The sequence below is a fragment of the Astatotilapia calliptera genome, chromosome 15, assembly GCF_964374335.1.
Source record: "Astatotilapia calliptera chromosome 15, fAstCal68.1, whole genome shotgun sequence".
NCBI classification, from domain to species: domain Eukaryota; kingdom Metazoa; phylum Chordata; class Actinopteri; order Cichliformes; family Cichlidae; genus Astatotilapia; species Astatotilapia calliptera.
Window position 1 is genome coordinate 23,010,261 of NC_137436.1, and position 19,506 is coordinate 23,029,766.

The window sequence follows — 19,506 nt, forward strand, 5'->3', positions numbered from 1 at the left end:
CTTCATTTTTCCTGCAGCGGTGGCAGAAGTCAGGGACTCACTTGGAGCACCTCGTCTCCCGGTTCTGCCTGGACTCGGAGATGGCTCTGGACGGGATGGACGATTCCCGAATGTTGGTGATCAGCCCCTGTGAACTGAGCGCATACACGCAAAGATGGGAAGTCCCCTTCTCCTGACCCCTGACCATGTGACCTTTACTCCCTCTTAAAAAATGTGCCCTGTCACACTCATCCCTCAACTCAAAGAGAGAATGCTGCTCACACACTGACCATGCATGAGCAATCATGTCACAGTGCTGCATCGAGGATATCTGAATAGAAAGCTGATGAAGACTTTTTTATGGGTCTTTGTAGCATGAAAAGAAATGCAGACCTTTCAGGTATAAAGACCTGATTTATTTATGAGCTGCACTGGTTTGAAATAATGTTGCTCCAAGAGAAGCCGGAAAATTGTGTGGTTTGGAGATTCAAGTGTCTGTATTGGAGAGTGAAAACCAAGTGCACCTTAAAACCCAGAACTTTCAAATAGCTGAGATGGACAAAAAAAACAAACAAAAAATAACAATCATAGAATGTTTCCTGTGTCTTTTGCAATCTGCTTTTAAAGGATGTTTAATAAGCTGGAAATTAAAACCAAGCACAGCTCGAGGTTTTATTTCAGTTGGTCAAATACCTGTCACTGTCTTTACTGCAGCATCCCAGTCGGTTTCTTACTGGGATCTAACCAGAAACTCACCAAAGTAAAGCCCCAGTAAACTGCACAAAATGTGAAATCTTTAGTCTGTCACACCAAGCGGGATGCAATCATCTCCAGTCTGGAATATATCCTAAGGTTTTTGTTTGTTTGTTTGTTTGTTTTGTTGCTTGGCTTAAGCTTTCATTTACTGCTTTGGGAATAGTCTCAGTTATTGAGGTTCTCAATTATGAGAACACTTTATGTACAAGTAACCCCTGTGATCCTAAAGCTCTGGCTCCACCCTGCTCTAAATGCTCCGTTTCATACCATTTTTTTCAACGGTAGGCTCTTTGTGATGTCAGTGAGAGAGGATATTCCTAAAGTGAGCACAAAAGCCCCACCCATCTTCTGTTCAAACCTTCTGTTTGCAAGGGGCAGCCAATCAGAAGAAAGTAAGCTTACAACAGCAGCTCCTAGTTTTTGTGGCATATGCCCCATTTTAGAAGCGCAACACTCTCGAGAGTTTAAAAAAAAACGAGGATGAACGATAACAAAGGATCTTTGTGTGAGGTACAACTCCTCTAATGTTGACCTTTAAAGGTCAGTGCAGCAGCATCAGCTAACTATTTTTGTATACTCTGCCTAGTAAAAGCAAACCCAGTTTCACTTCATATTTTTCACCAGGTTGACAGTGTCCCACCTGCAGTGGCTCTGTGCCCCACCTACAGGACCTGCCCCACACTTTAAGAAACATAGGCTTAAAGGGTGGGTGGCCTTAAAGGAACAGGAACTAAAATGGCCTGTTTCAGAGAGGATGAACTTAGGAGCTGTACCAAGTATGAGATAAAGAAAGATTATTTTGAACTATGAATGATGCAAAGCCACCTTAAATGACTAGAATTGCTCAGTGCTCAGAGTAGAAAAGCGCTATTTAAATATGCCAAAACATTTACCATTTACCAAATAAAAATTAAGAAATGGGAAAAGGAATGCTGACTTTTAGAAAGCTTTGCACCTAAACACAGTCTAGATCTAGAGTAGTTTCTGTACGCCAACCAAGGCTGCCTACTCTGGGACTGCTAGAATTCCCATATTGTTAGTGTTATAGGGTTTGCACAGTGGATGGAGCATTTTAATGGGTTCTTTAAATGACTGTAACTTCCCCATTGAAACTTGGCCTCATGCAGCTCTCTTGGCCATGTGAATAGCTTTGATTGCAGAAATATGAGGAAGAGGATGAAAAGGAAAGAAATAAACAATGAGGGGAGTCACATTAGGTAACACAAAACCTGAAATTTAGAGCACGCCCTGGCTTAACTACAGGATGTAGCATGAAAGCAGACAGGACAGAGCTACAGGTGCAAATATGGACAAACAGTCACAGTGGAAAAAAATATGTAAGAGGAAGAACAGCATGAATGCAGCACATGTCAGAATATCTACATGCTGGTAAATCAAATCAGCAAATTTCTGATTCCTGTTGCCCAAATGAAGCAGCTGCTTCACACAGCTGCTGTGCATGTGAGACTTTTTATACATAAATGAGATTTTTTCACCATAATTACAAAGTATTGATATTTATCAGGCAAGTTTGGTAAATTAATAAAAATGATGCTATTTAGGGTTTATTTTAATAAATGTGTCCACTCTCGAGGTGTGCTATGATGCAACCAAACCTTTTGTTTTTCTCCTACTTGAGATTATTTCTGAGCACTCTGAATGGGCACGAGGTTGGGCTGGTGGAGCTCAAACCTGTGGGAAGAGTCAAAATCCAAACTGATGTTAACTGCAAGTCTTCTCTAAATCGCCTCTCTGTCTGTTCACAATGATTTTTAAAAATTGTAGAACTTCTTTGCGGTTCAGTTACATAATGTGTTTGACATCTTCAGCATCAGTTTGATATCCTGTTTGATTCCTGAATCCTGAATAAAGCTTTTATAATGGCTGTTTCTATTTTATTGACATGCTTATTGTGCAAACTGTGAGCTGCTGTTGGTGCAAACACGGTGCTGCTCAAAATATTTACAAAACTACAACTAATCTTTTCTTATGTTTTACCCTTTACACAGTTAGGTCCATGTTTGGACTATGGCACATTTTCTTGTGATCGTGCATCCTCACAGTAGACTTTATATTAATTCATTAAATTTAAGGGCTTTAACAGGTTAGAATTACACAGCCTCATGTTTGTTTATAATGCAAGTATGGTGTCATATATTAGCTTCAGAAATACAAGGGTATTTCCTTTGAGATCTGCAGCTGTGGTTGTGAAAGCTCTGTGTTTAACTTCAACAGAAATCAGTTTATCTTATGAACCAACTGGTTTTGAAGGTCACACCTTTATAACCAGTTGTACATCCTTTATAACTAAGAGTGTCTTTGACAGTGAGGACCTGACTGTTCACACACTGGCTGTTCTGTCCTACATCAGCGTCACATAAAGCAGAAGCCCTGGATGAACAGTCATGTCAAAACACTCCTCAAACCACGCAAATCTGCTTTTAGGTCCACCATATTACCAAATTCAGGGGGCAGTCCAACACAGTTGTGGACCTGAGCATGCATTAACAAAAGAACTAAACACCTTCTTCTCACACTCAAAGTCCACTTTAATCATTCCTGTACCCAAAAAATAATCTACAAACAGCCTCAACAACTTCCACCCCAATGCACTCATACCTGTGATCACTAAGTCCCTGGAACAGCTGGTCTTAAAGCACATAAAGGCCACCCTTCCTGTCTACACCCCCCACCTCTCTGCTGACCTCTCCTGGGCTGCAAACACCTCCACCTCCTACCTGAGAGTGCTCAAAAGGAACAGCATCTCTGCAAAGCTGCTGGTGACCTCCATCACTCAGTCATCCAGAGCATCCTCACATACTGCACCACAGTGTGGTTCACACACTGCTCCCAGGATGAGTGGAAGAGGTCAACACAGTGCAGGAGTTCATCAGCTGCCCCCACCCCTCGGTTGCAGACATCTATACATCCCACTACTGCTGCAGAGCTAATGCAATCACACAAGACTCCACCCATCCTCCATCCCACCTCCACCTGTTTGATCTGCTGCCCTCTGGGAGACTCTACGGGTCCATCCAAACCAAGACTAGCAGACTCACGAACAGTTTCTTTCCATGAACCATCGCTGTATTGAACACACGTGCACCCCAGCCAAACTCACAAACTCACACATCAGTACTGCTCACACTCATACAACACACACGTGCGCCTGCTTTCGGATCTATATAACCCCTGTACATTTGTATAGTTTTATAGTTGGTATTCTTGTTTTTATTGGGGGTTTTTTTTTCTAATTTATTCTAAATGCTACTACCATGTAGCTGCTTCTAATTTCATTGAATCTTTGATGTTTAATGACAATTAAACAATTCATGACAAAAGGATTCTGATTCTGTTTGGTTTAAGTTTCTTTGTCTGCTTTAAGAAGTTTCTTGTCATGAACACAGACCATTGTCAACACACAATGGTCCGTACTGCCCAGATTTTCGAGTTTTAAATGCATCATTAGGCTCTCCGTCCGTTTACACGAGCCTTCATGTAACTCAAAAAAATTCTGTGAATATACACATGGGGACGATTTTTGTGCTGACACCATAGTACTCCAAATCTGAAAATTAGCTAGAAAATTCTTCATTTGTGAAAACTGGGGAACAAAACTGGAACGAGGCAGGGTTTGTTTGTCCAAACACACACACACACACACACAGAGAGAGAGATACCGTTCATTGCCTCTGTGCCCACTCCTCAGCTCTAACAAACCACTGCTTCTCTAGCCACACTCAGCAAACTATTACTCCGACACAAGACAGCTCTATTTCAGATTTCAACGACGCATTATAACAGAAAATGACACAGACTGGAAGGTGACATTTTGTGTTTAAAGAGGCTTTAAACGACACCGCTGTCTTCGAGAGGCTCGCTTTTACGTAAGTACAATGACCTTTGTTTTAATTCTTCATTCACGGCGCTTTCAATAAAGAATCCTAGCTGTTGACATAATTCACGGGTTTCTTTAATAATGAGTCGCTATCGCTTTTATAACTGATAACCTCAACGTTTGAAGTGACATTTCATAATGCGCTCGATAAAAATGAATAAGCAATGGTAAGTTACGTTGCACCCGGACCACTTTCCGCACCGTACCCGGTTGTCTGTAGTACCTTCAATAGTTTGAACCATATCACTCACTGTTAACTAACTCAAGTAAAAGACTACAACATCCAGCGCGAGAAAGAGACGCATGCGAGAGTGATGGTGATGCATTTATGTAGCCTTGAAAATGTTGGGAGTTGCGCTACCAGCTTTGGCAAAGAGCAAGATTCCTCTGTAAAAGCGGAGTGTTTGTTTCGTTAGCTGTCATCCCACTCTTTAATATTTGACACACCTTTTTTGTAGCTACACTGGTACGTTAGCACACAAAATCTGCGCCGTATGTTGTCCCTGTTGGATTTGACGAAAATACTGACGGTACATGAAGCCAACGCCTCATTCCGCGCTTTGTTTTTACGTTTAGTTACGTAGGATTTCGGGGACTCGACTTGTCTTGATCTGACTGCAGATTCAAACTCAAAGGTCGAAACTTCCATCCTGTTATCTCGTTGTGTCTGAAAATGCACCCAAGCTGAGGCTTAAACAAAGTCGCCGATGACGACACGTAAGTCGACGTGAGCTAGCAGCTCCGGGTTAAAAACGAATCACAGTGTTTGAGTTCTGTTAATTTTCAATGCGGTTGAAATCATTTATAACAAACGCAACGTCAACTTCTGATTGGTGATTCGTCCTTTTAGTATTCGCCTACTCGTTTGTTGTGTAATCCACATTTAAACACACATCAGTTTTAACTAGAAGTGCTCCAAAACAACCAGGGAAGCAGCAGGTAGTTAGCAACTAGCTTAGCCATCGCTGCTTCTGGTAGCTGTCATTTCAACAAAGCAGCTAGAAAGTTGCATGTTTAATGAAGAGTTCATATAACAGTTTTGATAACATGTTCTTGGACACCCCTGGGCTTTTTGCCAGTTATTTTTGCGATTTTAAACTAAATATATGGTTTTGAAAGTAATTTTTGCCTCCACTTAGATCATTCTCTCATCGTGTTATTTCAGACAATAAGTTATCCTTAAATCTAACTGGCAGAAAAATTTTTTTATCATTTAATCTAACCTGCAGTTAGATAAAAGACATATGGATGTAAAAATAGCAAATTCTCACAACTGAGAACCTGCAGACATCGGCTCCGTGTATTGATTTCCCCCCCCTAATGTCTCCCTCCAGTCATCCCATGTTCCTTCGCCGGCTGAGCTCTTTGAGCTCATCTTTCCCACCCTGCAGTCTTCCTGCTCTTTCCCAGGCCCGCTTCAAGAGCAACACTGATTCCTCTGCGTCCTCCTTCCTTCCCCAATTCATTCCCACCCCTCATCCATGGTGGTCGGTGCCAGGGTTTCCACCCTGGCCTTCTCGACTTCCCCACTCCCACCCGTCTGCCCTTGAATCTTTCACTCACAGGGCATTACACCCCCTGAACATCAACCTTGGTGACTTTGGTGCTTGCCGCTCATTCCACACCTCTGCAGACCACTTGATGGAGTTCCCCGACAGAGACAGAGGGCCGCCCTACAAACGGAGGAAGAGTGGAGAGGAAAGAAAAGAACAAAATAAAGAAAAGGAGGGACCCAGAGGAGGAGCAACAGAGGGTAAGGAGGGAGGGTCCAAGAGGGAGCACCATCACCTAGATTCCAGAAAAGATGGCAGCCTTCGATCTAGTCACCACTTCAACGATGGAACTAAAGACAGAGTGAAGAATAATGTCGGGAAAGATGTCAGAGGGGAAACCAGCAGAGATAAAAATGTGGAAAGGACTAAAAGTGAGACTAAAGACAGACAGCGAAGAGAGAGTGCAGACAGAGATCATTATCATCGTCATCATCATCAGCAAGAAGGACATAAAGAATCACAGCCAGTGATGCACAAACCCAACCAATGGTTCAAAGGGAGGGGGTCTCAGGAGCTGGATGGGCCTCACAGGGACACAAAAGGGACTTCAGAGCAGCAGAGGGATGGATGTAGTGATGGAGGGCAGCCTCGCAGCACCACTTGCCCCTCAAACCTGGGGCAGGTACCTGGAGGAAACACGCAGCCCTCTCCACCAAGAAGGGCTGTGAAATGTGAGTCCTTTTGTTAAGTATAATTACAGTTTTGATGTGTCTTTTCTGCTGCTTGAAAACATGTTGGAAGCAGAGTCTCCATTAAGAGATCAGCTAGGAAATTTTCCCTCCACAGAGCAATAATCTAAATCTGAAAAAGTCCAAGTAAAAGCAAAGGTGGAGGTCCTGTCTGTCCCACAGTGGGAACCCTTTTTGGGGAAAGCAGCTGAATCATGTCAAAGACCAGAACAGCAATCTGGCCTGTGGTTTGGAAATGGACATTTTGACAGATTCAATCCTACTTTTGTGTTCAAAACAGGCTGTGAACCTGCATGGAGACGGTGCCTGTTTCAGTGTAATTAACTGGTCAATACAATTCAGACTAAAAGCAAATTGCACACAGAAATGGCTAATTCTTGTCTTCTGGCTGCAGATTCTATTTCTTCATATTTAGAGATTATATTTCCAGCTCTCCATTTGTCTCATCTCTCCTCAGCTCTTCAAAGACACTGGGAGTCCTGCAGCACTGACCTCCACCCACCAGGCGACAGTTCAGTCTTTGACTTCTCGGTGATGTCCTACAACATCCTCTCCCAGCAGCTTCTGGAGGACAATGCCTACCTGTACCGACACTGTGACCCGGACGTCCTGCCTTGGGAATACCGACTGCATAACCTACTGGCAGAGATCCAGCACCACAATGCTGATGTGAGGGGATGCAGTGTCATAAAACGTATTAATACGTATAGTTTAATGGTCTCAGGAGGAAGTTTTGCCCTGATGTTCAGTGGTAAACCTGGGCTGGGCCATAAAAGGAACAAATTATCTACTGGTTACTGGCAATTAAACTAATCAAGTGTTCATTTTTTGGGGAGAGTTTATTCATTCCACTTGTAATGATGACTCTTCTCTTTTACTTCTGTTGTGCTTAAGTTTAGAGAGTTACATTCAGTAAAACCTGTTAGGAGTTTGGCCATCACAAGTTACAGGCTGTGCATCCTGATCTTTTAAATATCTTGTTACTCATCTTATCAAAACTTATAGGCTGCACTGGATCCTTTATCTGATCCTTTATCCTAGGTTATTTGGAGTTGACATTAACGTATCGATTAAGCCCATTTAAAGCAGAAGTGAAATTGTTGCCACAGAGTTTGTAACACACAGTGGTTCAAAGTCATTGTGCTGCATCATTAATAGGAGTTGCAAACCACCAGAAAACAGCAAAATGCACAGAAGGGTGTTGGTAAACGTGTCCATATACTTTTGGCTCTTCATCATAAATTTATGAGAGGTTTTTTTGTTGTTGTTTTTTTTTTTTTTTAGATCCTGTGTCTTCAGGAAGTGCAGGAGGACCACTATGAAAACCAGATTAAGCCTGCTCTCCAGGCACTAGGTACTGCTGCTCATTTTTGTGTGTACATGTGTGTGCTTGGGAGGGCCGTTAAAAGTGAAAGACAAAAAAAGTGAAGACAGATAAATCTTCCCTAACTAGTGCAAACAGACTGTATATTAAAGATGGGTAAAGCGACGTTATTGCCACTCACTGCTTTTCGGAGTCGAGACTCGAGCATTTTGCTCATTTCATTTCATTTCTCTTTTTTTTAATCGATCTTCTGAGTTGTGAGTCTGATCACAAACTCAGTTTCACTGTCACACCCTAATTCACAACCTGCTTTATTGGTTATTTTACTTCAGATGGATCTGAAAACTCATCATTAAAGTGTTTTCTGAGGTTGAAATGTTATATAAAGCATGCTGAGCTGGTGGGAAAAGCAATATATAAGAGCCAGCCCAGGTTTAAGGCCTTTTTGCTGTGGTAAAATTTGATATAATTTGATTGTTTCTGTCTGTGATATTTCTTTGTCATTTATTCATGATATTTTTAATATAATAACCCATCTTTGTGTGTGTTTGTCAGGTTATCACTGTGAGTATAAAAAGCGGACAGGAAAGAAACCAGACGGTTGTGCCGTTGTCTTCAAAACCTCCCGCTTCTCCCTCCTCTCCTCCAATCCCGTCGAGTTTTTCCGGCCCGGCGACACCCTCCTCGACCGAGACAACGTGGGATTGGTTGTGCTGTTGCGACCTAACAAGAGCTTCAGTCATTTAAATCCCTCCTCATTCATCTGTGTCGCCAACACCCACCTTCTCTACAACCCCCGGCGAGGTGACATCAAACTGGCCCAGCTGGCAATCTTATTGGCTGAGATCAACCGACTGTCCCGCCTCCCAAACGGGCAGGTTAACCCAGTGGTTTTATGTGGGGATTTTAACTCTGCTCCCTGGAGTCCACTGTACAGTTTCCTGACCACAGGCTGCCTGCAGTATAGTGGAATGCAGATTGGCATGGTGAGAATATTGTGCCACTCACAAACTGATCAATTAACTTATAGTTAGTAGACATTCTGGTCGTTGATGGTCATTCATGCAAAACTGTCATCTGTGGTTTTCAGTTCAGTAAATCCAATTTGTTTTTGCCTGGTTTCTGTCGCCTCACAGTGTCCATTTCCCACTCATCAAAAAAAGAAATACTCGATGCTTCAATCCCCAACACTCACTTCTCCGTTTTGTTTTTCTTTCCCCCTTTTCTTTTCTGGGTGTTTGTGTAGGTGTCAGGTCAGGAAAACAGTCCCAGAGGTCAGCGTCTCCTCATGTCTCCAATCTGGTCTCCCAGCCTGGGAATAACCCATCAGTGCCAGTATGAAAACAAAGCTAGTGCTGAGACCTCGCCCACCAGCCCTACAGGTAAACTTTGGAAAAGCTGTTTTCTCAAAAGAATTCTGGAAAAAGTCAAAAGATTCCAGCCGGCTCGTTGTTCAGAGAGGTGGTTTCTCACACTTAGAGCACAGTGGGAGTCGGTTTGCGTCAGCTGCACTTCAGGGCATATCGTGCCTGGTTTACGTGAGAGAGATGCCTGAGTGGAACATGCAGCCGGCAGGATAGTTGACGACCACTTGCAGTTTCTGCTCTTTTCTCATACGGTGCTGTCAGAAATCCCACATCACTGTGTGCTCGTGAGCTGGCAGGTTAAAGACGCAAGGTGTCTGAAAGCACTTCCAGTAGTACACTGTGCACGCTACATAATCAGCTGCTTAGTGTGCAAAAAGTGTGAGAAATGGTTCAAGTCGAAGAGCTACTTCTCGATGATTTTACACTGAATGATCTTCCTGACTCGACCCTGCCTGTTTATCCAGGCCTCAGACTGGTGCTAGTAGTGCACTGGCTCGTGGACTCCCTGTGGCTGCGTTTAGCTCTGTCTCAAAGGACTTATTAGAAATCAAAATATAGCGAATCCTCTAATAATATAGAACTGTATCAATGGTTTGCTTTTTTTCTCCTCTCCTTCAGCTATTGAGGGCACAAAGTGTCCAACCATCCACTTCCAATTTTCTGACCATTATGAGTACATCATGCCTGTACTGGTATACTCCAGATAGCCATTTTTGTCGGTATGAACATATGTATGTACTTAAAATAATAAGTGTAATTATGTGTGCTTCTCTATCGGATGATGTCTAGAAAAATTCAGGCCTCCAAAGCTTAACCTGCATTTAATTTAACATCCACTTCGCAGTGCAGCACGTGATTAGGCAGGTTTGACTTTGATCTCCATTTGTTTAATCTTTTATTCAGACTTTGCTTAGAAAGTTACTCATGTTGTCCTGGATTGTCGCCAGTTTGCCTGAGAGATGTTAATAGAGTTTAGTGATTAGTGTGTTGAACCTCATCACTAACAACCGCCTGTCCTTTTCTCTCCGTCAGCTGTAGAGGGAGCGATCTCTAATCTCAGTGTGGAGGATCTCGCTGCCAAAGCTGCTTATGAATTCAGCAGGTAAAGTCTCGCCGTCCTTCTCTCGTCACTCCCTCCTCCTTTCATTTCTGCCTTTTTAGTTCTCAGTAATTGAAAAGCTGGTTGTCGCCATAATAAAAATGGACAAACTCTCTCTAACCACGCGTATGCAGAGCGTGGAGGATCGAGCACAGCCTGAAGCTGCAGTCGTCTTATCAACATCACCTGATGCCTGACAGGAGACCTGAGATCACCACCTGTCACTCCCGCACGGCCCTGACAGTGGATTACATCCTGTATAGTCCCGGTACGCTCTCTCACAAACACACAAACACACAAAGGTCAGATTTTCTTTAGTATTTCTATTAGTATTTAAGTCTTTTAAAATCTCAGACTTTAAAGATAGGTATATTTCCTTTAATTGCTGTAAGCGTCTATATTGGCAATAATATGCTTTCTGTAGATGATCATGGGTCCGTCTGGGAACAAATGTCTCTAAAAGGCTGTTAATAGATTGAGCAGGCTGTTAAATCCTTTACATGTACAAACCCTTTCACTACTGCTGCTGAATGTGCCTTTATGGCTGTTTTTAGCTTCCATATCCAAATGTCCTTTGTTGACACTGAACCCTCAAAACTGTGACAGAGGCGTGAGAAATAAAAAACTTCTGTATGAGTTAATGTGAAAGGGTGACTGTTGTTTCTCTGCTTGGAGTGGCTTAAAAATGAGATGTGCTGTTTAAATGGAGTCGATTTCCTACTTTTTTATGGGTTAATTCATTTATTTGTCTTTATGTTACCATACCGTCACTGGTGACTTTTCAAACAGTAAGATCTTAAAGCTGTATTAAGTAATACCTGCTGGAAGCCACTATCTGAATTCCTTCTGCTTCTTCTTTAATCTCTTTAATTCAGTTTCTCTCTTTTCCCTCTGTCCTTTTTCTCTGAAAGATTTCGTTCCACCTCCCTCACTTCCAGGTGGGCGGGGCCTCCAGCTGCTGGGCAGGCTGTCATTGGTCGGCCAGGCGGAGCTCGAGGAAGTCAACGGCCTGCCTAACCATCGGCACTCATCGGACCATCTCCCTCTCCTCGCTCGTTTCCGCATTTGGTGCTGAAGCGCTGCAGGTCCACTGAGGAAAGTAGGAATGTTCAAGGAATCTGCAGTTTCTTCCCCACATAAACAACAAAAACAGGATGAACATTAAATGCTGGGGTGTTTAATTCAGTATGTGATTTTATTATTATAAGGGAAAACCCTTTTCAAGTCCTCTCCAAGAGTGGCTGCAAGTTAAATTAATGATTTCATACAGATTGCTTCACGGAGTTACAACAATATTTATTTTTCTCTATTTTTTGTGATTAAACTATTGATACTATTTCTACCCATCTATACTATTATTACTTTTCATGTCTTGTTATGGGATGAAAAACAAACAGAAGGTAGAGGAGGAGCCTAAATCCCCGTTGAACCACTTAAATTATAATTTGTGATGTTTTCTCCAAAAATGCCCCATCTTTAAGTGGCAAAATGTTTAAGTCTGCTTATGAAATGAGACCCACTTGCTAAATGGCTTTGTGCAGAGGACTTTCACCTGAGAGAGTGGGGATGCTTATGTGGTGGGAGGAGCTTGAAGCGTAAGGAGAGGTATCTTTCTAAAATAACATTTTTTTTTCTTAGTTTAATTTATTTTTTTTGTTCAGGCAGGAAAAAGTAATTATGTTAAAGCTTTTCTTGTTTTTCCTGCTGCATGGTGGCGCGTCCCATTTCTTAACCCCAGCAGGCGGTTGTTTTCCTGCACATTATGTTCAGGGGTTTTAACTAAAAGTTTAGGTCTTGTTCTTTAAATGATGAGTAAAAAATGAATTCTGGCAGTCTGGATTTCCCCTGAAATGATTAACGTGTTCATATCTCTAAACATCCAAATGATCATCATTTTAAAGCAGTAGTAACATATTTAATTTGACATTTTTCCCACCATGTAGAGATGTTTACCATATTTTCTTTCTTTTGTTTTTTAATAAATAGAAAGTTTTCTTTCTTACTAATGTTTCCTTTCGAGCTGTATCGATGAAGGGATGGATTTTAAGTCACTTTTTAAAGCTGAACGTTTACTGTAGTGCTGCTAATTTGGAAAACTTGATCATTTTCTTTTGATAACAAGACGATGCTCATTCTCCTTTAAAAACTAACAAAATATAAATAAAAGTTTAGCTTGTATTTCTAAAGATCTTCAGAAATATCTCCTGTGTCGGTTGCATCACAGCCATGTAATGATTTTCTCTTATATTTCACAATGTGCCAAAAATTAAACTAAGCACTATACAGCACTCAACTAGTTCTCATATATTTCAATTATTTATAGTTAAATTAAGATGTTATATGGAAAACATGGATGTATATGTCCGCTGAGGACTCTAAATTTTAATTCTGCATAAATATCAGTATGGTCGGTTGTTACTGGAGCGGTCTTGTGTCATATTTTCACACATGTAAATACTGAAAATAAAGACTGGATGTATTTTTGTATCATTTTAAGGAGTTGATTTTTGCTGGAAGTTTACACTTTGTAAATAAAAGTTCTTTTTCTATTACATTTACCTTTGGTTTCAATCATTTTTGCAGTCCTGTTTGAAGCCTCGCGTTCAACGTTTTCGTTGTCACCATTTTGGTGTTTTGAAACTAGATTTGAAAAGTGAGGCTTTGATGTCACTGAAGCCAACTCGTGGCTCAAGAGTTGGGAGTTTGCCTTGTAATCGGAAGGTTGCCGGTTCGAGCCCCGGCTTGGACAGTCTCGGTCGTTGTGTCCTTCACCAAGACACTTCACCCGTTGCCTACTGGTGGTGGTCAGAGGGCCCGGTGGCGCCAGTGTCCGGCAGCCTCGCCTCTGTCAGTGCGCCCCAGGGTGGCTGTGGCTACAATGTAGCTTGCCATCACCAGTGTGTGAATGTGTGGATGACTGGATATGTAAAGCGCCTTGGGGTCCTTAGGGACTAGTAAAGCGCTATATAAATACGGGCCATTTACATCAGTTTACAGCTTCATCATTTTGCATCCCAGCCCCCCCCCCCCGTGGAGGAAACTTACAGCCTGCATTCAGAGTAGCTGTTAAAATGTTGCATACAGCAAGATTGCATAACTGTGTGCTGCAAAAGGAAAAACACTGATATATGGTCATAAACAAGACAGACAAGTGGCCGAATTCATGCTATATTCTAGTTGTTCTCAAGTTTATTTGAGGTGTTCTTATTAGACTTGTAGGCAATTTTTAAAAATTATTGTATTCTTTAATTTTTCTTCGTGTTCATTGATACTGAGTTGCTTTTTACTGCATATTTTCATGTTGTGCTGTTTGTTCTGCACTAATCTGCATGAAAAGTGTTATACAACATTTGGTTGACAGTAATTTATTGCCCTTCCTACTGTTCATCTTCTACAGTAACAGACTGTTTTTTGCAGATAACAGGTCCACAGTAAAATAACTTTACTGCTCTTTAATCTGACTGCCAGTACTTTACTGTCCAGGATGTTCACTAAGTAGTACACACAGTGTATACTGATTACTGCATCTTGGAATATGTTCTCAGACTATTTTAATGTTTCTTTTTGCCCATATATAATAGAAGATGTCATTGTTGCCCTGTTATTTGGTTCTTGGAGAAATAATCATATAAATTAGGATCCTGCTGTTTGTCCTCCTGGTGGGAAACAGTTGTTTTTTTCTCTACAGTCTTGCCTCTTTGGCTGTTAATGGAAGTGCTGGTGTAATTGTTTTTGACGCAGAGTGTGCCTCTGCATAACAGGCCCCACATCTTTCCACATTAGCATGAGTGCGATGGTGACAAATGGCTGCATCGTTTACCTCAGTTCACTGTGTGCTCAGGATGCAGAGCTTTTGATATTCTGAGCGTCACTCCGCACTGCAGCAAGACACTCGGCTGGATCTCAGCAGGCTTCAAGGGCTCCTCTCTGCATCCTATTGCAGAGTCGACGGGGGTCGGGTTTCAAAACTTGCCCGTTTACAGAGAGTAACATTATAATCAGGAAAATTATACAAAGTGGAGTTGGTATTGGTGATTTCTGCAGCATTTATGAGCAAGCTTCTGTCAACAGCTGACCTCTGTGAGTCTTCTCCGATGCTGCTGATGCACAAAAGTTTGTGCCCATCAGATTTCTTAGCAGCATACCAACAAGCTTGTGGCAGGTGTCTTTGGAGTTGTTTGAGTTTTGGCCACTAGATGTCAGCAGCAGAGTGCTTGTAAACAAATGAGGTGGATGGCAGGTGAATAAACACAGTTTTGGTTGGTTGAGAGGTGCAAGATGATGACGATGATGGATTCAGAGGTTTATGTGGATTTTTGCTTGAAAATCATCTTGAATTCATTACTAAAAACTGACTTAGAGCTGAGGTATGTGTGATATATGAGATATGAGATGTTGCACTCACAAGTCTGTGAGAGAGCTGCAGCACTGCTGGTACAACCAAAGTCTTTCAAGAAGCAAAAGTCACCATCTTAAAATGCTGTATTTTGAGCACTACCAAAATGATTTAATATCCTTAATATAATATCATAAAACTGCATGTATAGAATAGTTAACACTGATTTAAAAGCAGCTTAAAATGCTTGTTAACTTTGTGCCAAAGTAAGGTTTTATAAAATGTTTTCTGTATCTTTTTTTTCTGTTCAGGATTCTTTGAGTCTCTGGTTCAACTTTGACTGGAAAAGGTGTTTAAAACCTAATTTTAGGGGAAGTCAGCTAAATCTGAGCCTTTTTTTTAGGACAGATTTGTTTGTGTTTGTTCAGTGATTAAAGTTAATACAGACGAAGTTTCAAAATAACTGCCCGGAATTTCAAGATTGTTGCACAGTTGAGGTTCTGAATGTCCCTCAGTGGAACAGATGCTCACAGACCAACAGCATGTAGCATGATGGAGAGGACTGGAACTGGCAGGTCTGCTACTGGCGCACCCGTCTCCTCTCTAAATGATGCTGGGACCTCATTCTCACAGATGATCGAGTCTTCTCTTATTTATTCATTTATTTTTAAACAGTGCATAACCTGATAATTACTGCCTTAAACAACTATTCTATTTACCAAAGTGGTTTGATTCGCTGTGTGTTAACATGGATGTGAAGTTCAAGAAGTGTGAATGCTTTGACTGTGTGTGGCATTCATGAGGGTAGCTCCCTTGCATGCCTCCTGTCTCCTCAGCTCACCTGAACAATACGGCAGATTTCTGGAATCTTCAAGGAAATGTACCTGTAGCCAAAAGGCTTTGAAACGTGTGTGGGTTGCAGCAGTCCTAAAATCAAATCTGTAATCTGAGGAGGTGCTGCAGATGAAAGGTTTAAGTCAGTTTAACACAGTTTCAACAGGGAGCTTTTGCTCTGAAAAGACCGCACAGGTTGCAAAGGGACTTTTTGGGTTGATGTGATTTGTGGTCCTGGACAGTAAAAGGTTTCACACATGACCCCCAGGAAGGACAAATCAAAAACCCAGGGCCAACCAGAGACCCAATCTGACCTCTCTTTTTCATAACATTGAGAAAAGCTCTGCTGGCTTCTCATCTCTACAGTTTGATCCCTGTGACAGTGTTTTTGTGCTCACACACAAACATTACATCACATTAAGCTGAGTGAGGTGAACCTCCCCTGCCTTCCAATCCCTGAGCTGCTGCTGAAAAATGAAGGATTATTTCTCTAAATCTGCTGCCTCCATGTGCTTGTCTGAAACACACACACATCTGCAGTGGAACGTAAGCAGATTATTTTATCAAAAGGCTGTGTAGCACAGAGGTGTACGACGGTGTGCACAGGAGCGTCACTTAAAGAGGAAGAACACACTGTAGTTTCCCTCTGTTTGTCTTCTTTCTGTTGTTCTCCCTGAAAGTTTAAGGAGAGTTTGCTGCGAGTGCGTTTAGCTTTGAACTTCACACCAGAGATCAGATTTGTAGGGCTGAGCTGCTGAACAGTGCTTCAACAGGAGAGGAGAAAGTGCCGATTTTGTTGTTTTCTTGCCTTACCCGCACTTTCCTCATGAACGCTGCATCACGTTGGTCCCGTGCTGTTTGCTTTTCAAGATTGCTGGAGGGCTTTGTGCTTTGCTGGATTTTGTGAAACATGTTCTCTGAGATAATTATGAATCATAATTGTTCCATACATTTAGCACTGAGTCAGCCAATGAACCAGTCTACCGTTCAGTCAGATAGACATGCTTGTGTAATTGAGCATGCTTACTTTTAAGATTAACCCTGTTCATTCACCAGGAAGTCCAACAATCACTCATCACAACCAAGGTATGCAGAGAAGCAACTCTGAACACACAGCACGTCAAACCAGAACAGAAAACCAGGACAGGTGCCACTCCTGTTAGCTAACAGGAAACTCAGACTAAAAGTCACGTGGGTGCACCAAAACTGTACAGTAGAAGACTGGAAAAACATCTGGTGAGTCCTGATTTCTGCTGCAACTTTTAAATGGCAGGATATTCTGATATGGTGTAAACATTATAAAAGCATGGAACCATCCTGCCTTCTGTTAGCTGCTGGGCTGGTTTGTAGACATATTCTTGGTACACTTTGGCTCCCTTTGTACAAACACCACAGCCTACCTGATTATTGTTGCTGACCATGTTCATCTCTTTATTACCACAGTTTACACAGATTCTCATCATGGATGTGCAGCCAGCAAATCTGCAGCAACAGTGTGACGCTATCACATCAATATGGACCAAATTCTCTGAGGAATATTTCCAGAAACTTGTTGGATCTGTGCCATGAAGAATTTAGGAACCACAAAGAAGCTATACCTCATGAAGTGGATGATGAGCGTATGAAGCCAAAAATGCTTGTACTAAACTCATTTGACAAGTATGCTCCATGTTTGTGCTTCTTCAACATGTGGATAAAACCAGCTTAAACAGGTGGTTGTCCAACACAGTCTTTAGTAAAGTCTAAATGAGCATAACAGTTCCCCTTATAAAGAGATCAAGTTACATCAAGTTGTATTTGGCTGCCAAGACATGCCAGACAAGTCTAAAAAACGTTAGCTAGTTTTCTGGTTTAAGGATCTATTAATCAATCCGTCACTAATTTGTTATTAATCAGTTTGACCACAAGGTTAAAAACATAGAATATTTATTAAAAGAACACATGCTGCTACAGTTGTTGATAAAAACAGCTGCTATCAAGACCAATCACACTGTAACAGTAGGAGATTTACAATAATAATGATCACTGGGCTCACAGTTTCTCCCACTATTGATTGCCATAAAACAAAAACAAAAAAAACCTCACACTGTGTTTTTACACAGGAAATCTGGATGAAGTGTGCATGTGTGTGTTCTTTAGAGCACTTTCCTCAAACTCAGTGTTCATCAATCCGATCCATTGGCTCCAGTCGGTCCACTGAGCTGTTAAATCAAATTCATCACTGGATAAATATGCAGCTGGAGTTTCATTTCACACACAGACACACTTATTTTTGCTTTTCATGGGCCACAAACTAGGCTGCCTGTCCCTTTGTTCTTTGCAGCACGAAGTAAACGTGTCCGCTTTACAGGCTCACAAAAAAAAAAGAGGAAAAAAAAGAAAATCAGGCAAGAAAACAGGAAACAAAACAGCTTTTTTTGCTTTCTTATTTTCACAGAACATCTGAATAAAACCGGTGAGCCAAACACGAAAGGAAAACGTGCGGTCAGCGTGAATGACACGTTATTCGTGGAACACACGAGGGCAACTCCCCCGAACACAAAGCAGAGATACAAGGTTGTAATTAAAGTAAAAACATTTCTATCTGACACGGCTGAGGCACTGGAAGCTTGGCGTGGATACGCGTCACAGTCCACCAGACTGTTTGTATTTATATGTGTTTAAGTGTGTCAGCAGCTGTGGCACAAACAGATTTCTATTTTTTTTTTTTTAATTACTGGATGCAACAGCAGGCTACGTCTGTGATCGGCGTCCTTGTTCTAGGCCATCAAGATGGCTATGATGGCTGTGACATCTGTTGCAATAATGTGGCTGCAGGAGGATTTGGGTTTTTTTGTAATGTGACAGTACTTTTAATGTAAAGCTGATTTATGAAAAGCTGAACTTAAGAACAGGATATAGTACATTTTACAGTATAGCAGTGCCTCTCAGAGGGACTGGTGGATCTGTGTAAAGCTGCTGCAGGGGAGAAAAAGTGGTAGTTTTACTGAACAGTTTAATACTGTTAGCCGCCCCATCACACAGGCCTAGAGTCAGTGACCCTCAGCAACCGCTTCTTTGGAAAAAAGCCCTCGACCAGTTTGCAGTTGTTAGGTGATACTGATTGCAAAGAGGTAGATGGTGGTGCGCTGAAAACCTCCTCGTCATTAATTAGGTCCACTATTGTTTGGTGAGTAATTGCAAGTTTGTGTCCTCAATGCTATGGGCAACCGTGGGAATCTGCTAGCAACCAAAGCAACTTTGTGACCAATTTCACCTGGCAACCACCAGCAACCACTCGTCAGCTGGTCAGTGAAGGCGCATTTTTCCCTAGCGACAGGAAGTTGCCAGAGAGTTACCAATCAGTCTTTAAGCATGCACGAATTAGGTGATTGGCTGAATATTTGATAGAAATTAAACCAACTTTTTTTTTTGTTTTCCAATCTTCTGAAGTCGAGCATGACGGAAGAGGTTTGGGAACAAGAACAGTTATCGTCAGAGTGGAGAAACATGGTATGAGCACTTGAAAACAACTCAAAGGCCTTCAAAAACAGCACCTGCTACAAGTACAGGCTGTTTTTTTTTTTTTTTAAAGAAACACTTGTCATTCAAAATGATAGATTACAATCGATTATTAAACTCCAAATAAAACTGATTCAGTCAGATAAATTGTCAAGCACAGAAGTTGCAAT

General features: G+C 41.7%; 2 protein-coding genes across 5 annotated transcripts in view; both read left to right on the forward strand.

Annotated features, from left to right (window-relative positions):
* galnt14 (UDP-N-acetyl-alpha-D-galactosamine:polypeptide N-acetylgalactosaminyltransferase 14 (GalNAc-T14)) overlaps positions 1 to 2,620 on the forward strand; it is a 252,867-nt gene extending 250,247 nt beyond the window's left edge. For both annotated transcript variants that reach the window (XM_026142694.2, XM_026142693.2), the window contains one exon: positions 18 to 2,620. In XM_026142694.2, the coding sequence (XP_025998479.1) occupies positions 18 to 176 (159 nt within the window). In that variant the 3' untranslated portion in view covers positions 177 to 2,620. The remainder of the gene's footprint in view (positions 1 to 17) is intronic.
* Positions 2,621 to 4,372: 1,752 nt separating this feature from the next.
* Positions 4,373 to 13,217, forward strand: angel2 (angel homolog 2 (Drosophila)). 3 transcript variants are annotated; one of them, XM_026142925.2, is made up of 9 exons: positions 4,373 to 4,622; positions 5,968 to 6,857; positions 7,333 to 7,544; positions 8,160 to 8,229; positions 8,755 to 9,185; positions 9,446 to 9,581; positions 10,599 to 10,668; positions 10,800 to 10,933; positions 11,577 to 13,217. In XM_026142925.2, exons 2-9 carry the CDS (start codon positions 5,975 to 5,977, stop codon positions 11,738 to 11,740), a joined length of 2,100 nt encoding a protein of 699 aa, XP_025998710.2. In that variant the 5' UTR covers positions 4,373 to 4,622; positions 5,968 to 5,974; the 3' UTR covers positions 11,741 to 13,217. The 3 variants fall into 3 exon arrangements, with proteins under 3 accessions (XP_025998710.2, XP_025998711.2, XP_025998708.2); XM_026142926.2 differs by lacking the exon at positions 4,373 to 4,622 and adding an exon at positions 4,972 to 5,350 and having other exon boundaries at positions 11,604 to 13,217; XM_026142923.2 differs by lacking the exon at positions 4,373 to 4,622 and adding an exon at positions 4,986 to 5,350.
* The last annotated feature ends 6,289 nt before the right edge of the window (positions 13,218 to 19,506 follow it).

Excerpts from the sequence above, each read along its gene's own strand:
- angel2 (XM_026142925.2), top strand. The coding sequence starts at position 5,975 with ATGTTCCTTCGCCGGCTGAGCTCTTTGAGCTCATCTTTCCCACCCTGC. Across the intron at positions 7,545-8,159 it reads TCCAGCACCACAATGCTGAT|ATCCTGTGTCTTCAGGAAGT; the intron begins GTGAGGGGATGC and ends TTTTTTTTTTAG. Across the intron at positions 8,230-8,754 it reads GCCTGCTCTCCAGGCACTAG|GTTATCACTGTGAGTATAAA; the intron begins GTACTGCTGCTC and ends TGTGTTTGTCAG.